Source organism: Populus euphratica, unplaced genomic scaffold, assembly GCF_000495115.2.
Source record: "Populus euphratica unplaced genomic scaffold, PopEup_1.0 scaffold119.1, whole genome shotgun sequence".
Lineage (NCBI taxonomy): Eukaryota > Viridiplantae > Streptophyta > Magnoliopsida > Malpighiales > Salicaceae > Populus > Populus euphratica.
In genome coordinates this window covers 358,956-364,955 of record NW_011500011.1, presented here as the reverse complement: position 1 = coordinate 364,955, position 6,000 = coordinate 358,956, and the positions used below count along the sequence as shown (strand labels likewise).

Genomic DNA, 6,000 nt, shown 5'->3' with positions numbered 1-6,000 from the left:
CACTGCGTTTTCCTGTTGGTTTCTCTTACTTCCTCGTTTTGATCGTTCATTTCTTTCTCTGCTTCTTTCACAAATTGGAGAAAAACAAACACTTTCGCTTTCTCTCTCCTTTTCTCTGACAGTAATAGCAGTGCAAGACAAGAGGGAGGTAGAGATTTGAGTTTTCATCGGGAAGGTAACGTTTGTGGCCAGTCCCTCAGAGATCACCCAAATATTTGCTTTCATTTTACCATCTATCTACCCACCGCCAGCCTCTGCTGCTCCTTTTCTCTCTCTCTTGTGCAATCTGCTCCTCTTCCTCCCTCGTTTAAAGACCAGAAATTCAGCGAGAAAAAACACCCATTTTCCGAAGGAAATCTTTGCAGTCTTTTTTCTGCAGACAGATTCTACCTCTCTCTTGCCAAGATTGAACAAAACCCTTCACAAGAACGCAACAAAATACTGACTCCTTTTCTGCTGCTGCTGCTCATTATTTAGGATTTCCCTATAATACGCGTGTTCTTTGTGGCATAAATCCCGGGAGAGCACTGCACAATACTAATACCACACCCCACTTTTTGAGCAAAAGGAAATAAGATTTTGCCTAGGTTGGTGAGAAGACAAGAAACAGGGAGAGGGAGAGAGAGAGAGAGAGAGAGAGGGAGAGAGGGTTAAATTTTAGTGCTGCTATTACTACATCTACACAAGTTGCTACTACCAAGTTGCAAGGCACACAAGAGAACAACTAGGAAAAAGATAAGATAGTAAGTGAGAGAGAGAGATAATGGAGGGAGGTGGTGCTGGTTGTTCAAGTACCCCTTCACTTATGATGGCTTTTGGAGACAGCAGTGATGGACTATGCTCTATGATGATGATGCCTCTGATGTCTTCTTCATCTTCTGCTCATCAGCATCACCATCAGCAACAACATGTTAATGCGGGGGATTCATCAATATCAAATACCTTATTCCTTCCTCTACCCGCTACCAACTATCAAAGTCAAAACCGTATTAATAATAGCGTTAGTGGCTCTTCTATGATTCTTGACGATCACAGCCACAACAACACTGTCACTGCGACTGGGTGTTATTTCATGGAGAACAATGATGGTGGTAGTAGTTCTACTTCTGTAAAGGCTAAAATTATGGCTCATCCTCACTATCATCGGCTCTTGGCTGCCTATGCCAATTGTCAAAAGGTGAAGAATAGACTGGATTTTCAGCCCTAGTAACCCTACTACTTACTAAACATCCCTAACCCATAAAGACCTGTTTTTGTTATTTCTCTCATGCATATCCATAACAGAACTCCTCCTCTTGTGGGAAATAGATTAACTCAGTTGCCCTCATATATTCCAAAAATTCTTGTAATTATGGATCTAAGAAGTGATCAACATCTCCCAAATTCTCAACCTTTTTGTGTGCGTGTGTTCTTTCGATGCATCCAAGAAGAATTCTGTTGCCAAGAAAGTGGGGGTCGGAACCCTTATAAGCAATCCACATGATAGGGACAGGAGCTCAATTACTACTTCCTTTTTCTTTCCTTCAACCCTTCATATATATATATATATATATACACATGCATTCCAAAAGTTCTTGTAATTATGGATCTAAGAAGTGATCAACATCTCCCAAATTCTCAACCTTTTTGTGTGCGTGTGTTCTTTCGATGCATCCAAGAAGAATTCTGTTGCCAAGAAAGTGGGGGTCAGAACCCTTATAAGCAATCCACATGATGGGGACAGGAGCTCAATTACTTATTCTTTTATCTTTCCTTCAACCCTTCATATATATATATAGAGAGAGAGGGAGGGAGAGAGAGAGACATACATAGCTCACATGTGTCAGTATTTCTTCAGGTTGGAGCACCACCTGAAGTCGTGGCTAGACTTGAAGAAGCTTGTGCATCTGCTGCCTCAATGGCCCCTGCAAATACAGACGGCATCGGTGAAGATCCAGCCCTTGACCAATTCATGGAGGCCTACTGTGAGATGCTGACCAAGTATGAGCAAGAACTCTCTAAGCCCTTGAAGGAAGCCATGGTTTTTCTTCAGAGGGTCGAATGCCAATTCAGAGCCCTCACTCTTTCGTCTCCAAATTCTGGTGATCATAATCTCCCTCCCACTTTCCCTCCCTTCCCCATCCTCTCTCTCTTGGTATGTTTGTTCGGGTCTTTTGAGCTCCAAATATAATTTTGACCTCTTTATTTTTTGTGGATTTGTGTTTTTATTGAAGGACCAACAATAAATCATGCATGTGTTTGTTTCCGAGACGGATCAATTAACAATATATGAGAGCTTGTTTCCCAAAGTGGGTGCCATTCTATATATCTTTTTTCCCCAGTCTATACGTTTTTAAGTTTAATCTCTTTCCCTAGATGGAACACTTCGAGGTGGTAGGATAACCATAGAGAAGACATTGTTTCTTGCTGGACATAGATGGGATGGTAGAGTAAATATTCCCTGACTTGACTCTCTCCTTGGTGTTTGTGTATTTTATTTTGTTTCTCGTCAATTCTACTTGCTGTGTTGGTTAATGCCTGTCACATTTCTTTCCAATCAATATTGTAGTTGTACTATTGTTGATGCCGATAGAACTAGATTTTTATATTTATATGCGTTTCTGCAATGCAATTTAAGTACTTTTGGTTGAAAAGCCTTTTAGAGATTGCCAGTTCGATGTCTGGTCGCTAGATTCTTGATTGCATAGAAGATTCTTCATGGAAAACAACTCCTCATACAACTGGCTGATAAGATGGAAAATTGCAGGTTTTGGTGTTTAAAGTTTCGTAAATGGGGCTATGTTTCTTGTGCTGAAGGGCATAGGGGGCTCTACTGTCTGCTTAGATTCTTAGGGTTCCCTAGGATTTTGAGTTCTCATACGTTGGATCATGAGCATGGACAGGTAGATTGAATCTAATCATCTGAAGAAACTAAGGGCACAAGTACAGGTATGGATCATTGGATAATATTTGGATCCGCATGGATTTCTGAGGTATGGAAGGGAGCTGTACTGTCCAATATCGAGGAATTTATGTTCCTGCGGCTGTATATTTTAATGGAATTTCGATAGCTTCTAACATCTATTTTAGTTCTCTGCATTGCTAAGTCAAAAGCATTGCTAGAATTGGAGTAGGGGCACCTGTAGGATGCTTCAATTATTGTACTCGTTAAGGGTTTTTGTTCACATACTTTGATTGTCAATCTTCCCGTCTTCTCTCATGATGAACCGTAACGATAATCATGTATTAATCAAGGGACTAAACTTCTTTGAATGTTATCTGTAGGCATAGCTTATGGATAGATATGAATAGTCAACATGTCAAACTTTTCATTGCTTATCTTTTGGGATAAAGAGGGAAGCATCTACAAGTAGGTGCTGTGAGGAAGCTCATCCAGTCGATTAGTCCTCCATGCCTTGAAGGCAGTTGTTGTTGTCTCTCTCCAATGAAAGATTACTGCAAAACAACCGATAATTTCATACCCAACTACTATCCACCATCGTTCAAATTAATAACAGCTCTCATTAGTATACATCTGGTTAAGGATTCATGTTAGGAATAATCATATATAGTTCTTTAAAGGAAATAGCCTTGGAGACCAAATGATGCCAAGTAACCTAAGTCATATGAATTGAAGTTAATCATGTCGGCTCAAATATTACAGTACTTTCTATCAGGCATTGCATCAATTGGTTCACACAGCACTATGCAAAGGGCCGTGTAAGCTTATGTCCAACAGTCTAATAAGACGATTTTTTACTGAGTTAAATGGTGCATTGTTCTATGTTGGTGTCCCCGTTCTAAGTGATAAGAGAGTAAGATATGCATCTTGTAAAGGATTTTTTGGTCTATCTAGTTCTGCTTGTACAGAATATGCTGGCCTGTAAGTATTGACAAATGCACAGATTCTTGTTAAATAGTTTCATGTAAACATGTCATTGCCCTCCATTTTCATGATGATAGTCAAATTATTATATAGTTTCATATATAGGTGGTAAAGTATCAAGTTTTGTATGTTGCAATGGCAGTTATGAAGCTGTTTTAATATCTGTCAATGTAGAAGTACTGCAAAAATATGTGATGCAAGTTCCTGCAGTAACCTTTCATGTGTTATTTTATTGCATTATGAGCTGCTAACCCTTTTATGTTTCCATCAGCTTGGGGCGAGGGCAATGATAGGAATGCATCATCCGAAGAAGAGGTTGATGTGAATGACAAATTCATAGATCCTCAAGCAGAAGATCAAGAATTGAAAGGTCAGCTACTTCGCAAGTACAGTGGATATTTAGGCAGTCTTAAGAAGGAGTTCATGAAAAAGAGAAAGAAAGGGAAATTGCCCAAAGAAGCGAGGCAGCAGCTGCTGGATTGGTGGAGCAGGCATCACAAATGGCCATATCCATCGGTATGCACGTTTCATGTTGCTTTTCATGTCATAGCACCATAGATGCTTCAAGTATATTGTGTGCTGCAAGTGGTTCAAGAAAACTTGAAGTGGAGCTGAATCGGCCCCTTGCTTAGTTCCCCTCTGATAATTACTTCTTGATTGTTTTTAAAAAAACTTTTTTCGTAGCTGCTAGATGATTTTTCAAACCTTTTCCTTCTGGTTTGTTTGGCTCTGGACGGAATTTTATTGAAGTGCGTGCTAAAAGTAAATCAACTCTTTGGAACCACACAGGAGCAAATATTCACTGCAACATTTTGCTTTTGAGATTAAATTATGTTCGACACAATTGCTTATGCTCCCAGATAATTAACAGGTTACATGCATCATAACATTCTTAGTTCATATAATTTTCAGTTATTTTATGCGATGAGACATTGTATCAACAGGAGGCACAGAAGCTGGCCCTCGCAGAGTCCACTGGTCTGGATCAGAAGCAGATAAACAACTGGTTCATTAACCAAAGGAAACGACATTGGAAACCATCGGAAGACATGCAGTTTGTGGTGATGGATGCCGGCCATCCTCATTACTACATGGATAATGTTTTGGGCAATCCTTTCCCAATGGACATCTCTCACACACTGCTTTGAAGATCATCATGATACGTGAATGATCATCACTCCACTTGACATGCTTATGTATGCTGTGTACTGGCATGCATCCGGAGGCTATCTAATGTAACCGTATGTAGCTAAACCTGACCTCGTCTCTATCTATATCCAGTATAGCATGTTTCTCTTTCTAGACGGAAGTGTCTCGTTAAGCAGATGCCTAGTTCCTGCTAGGTTAAGACTTGCAGTGCATAAAGAAATGCCAAATTTTATTTTATTTTTTCTGGGGGTTACATATCATGTTTTTCTTCTATTTTTAATCCTCCTAGCTTATTATCGAGTGATAACTGCAAGTATATAGAATTAACAAACAAATTAAGACAATTTAATACATGGAATTTGGAAACAAAGACAATTAGAATACTTAAGGAGTTTGTGATGACATTTGAAAAAAATTATTTTATAATTGAGGGTGGGTTGATGGTTATATATATTTGGTTAAAATTATGATTAAATTTAAGATTAAATAAAAAATTATTTAATATATTATGTTAAAAAATTATTTTTAAAATTAAAGATATATATATATATATTAATTTAAATATTATAAATGTAATTATTATTATTATATTATAAAAAAAATCAGAAGCGAGTCCAAGTAATAAATCAAAATCTAGGACGTATTATTTAGCAAAATCAACTCATATAAATTCAATTGAGTTGTTTTGTTAGTATCTCAGTAGATAGCTTGCTTCTGCTTTGCTGCGAGTAGACTTGATTATTTTGAATTGTAAAAAGGCAATGACAAAGCTCCATAAATGTATTAAAAAATAAAAAAATTAATATATCCATGTCGTAGAAAAAGAATGAAAAACAAATTATCATTAATTTCTCGAAATTTAAATGATTGAAGATAAAATCAAGATAAAAATTTCAGTAAAATCGAGAGATGACATTAAAAAAATTAAGATTATGGATTCAATAATAAAATAAAAAATAAAATTTAATAAATGTGCCAAGAATAAA

General features: G+C 37.5%; 1 protein-coding gene across 1 annotated transcript; it reads left to right on the top strand.

Moving 5' to 3' along the window:
* Positions 1 to 310: 310 nt before the first annotated feature.
* On the top strand, positions 311 to 5,254 carry LOC105141464 (homeobox protein SBH1-like). Its single transcript, XM_011048692.1, has 4 exons — positions 311 to 1,177; positions 1,838 to 2,081; positions 4,137 to 4,381; positions 4,810 to 5,254. Exons 1-4 carry the CDS (start codon positions 764 to 766, stop codon positions 5,011 to 5,013), a joined length of 1,107 nt encoding a protein of 368 aa, XP_011046994.1. The 5' UTR covers positions 311 to 763; the 3' UTR covers positions 5,014 to 5,254.
* Positions 5,255 to 6,000: the final 746 nt, after the last annotated feature.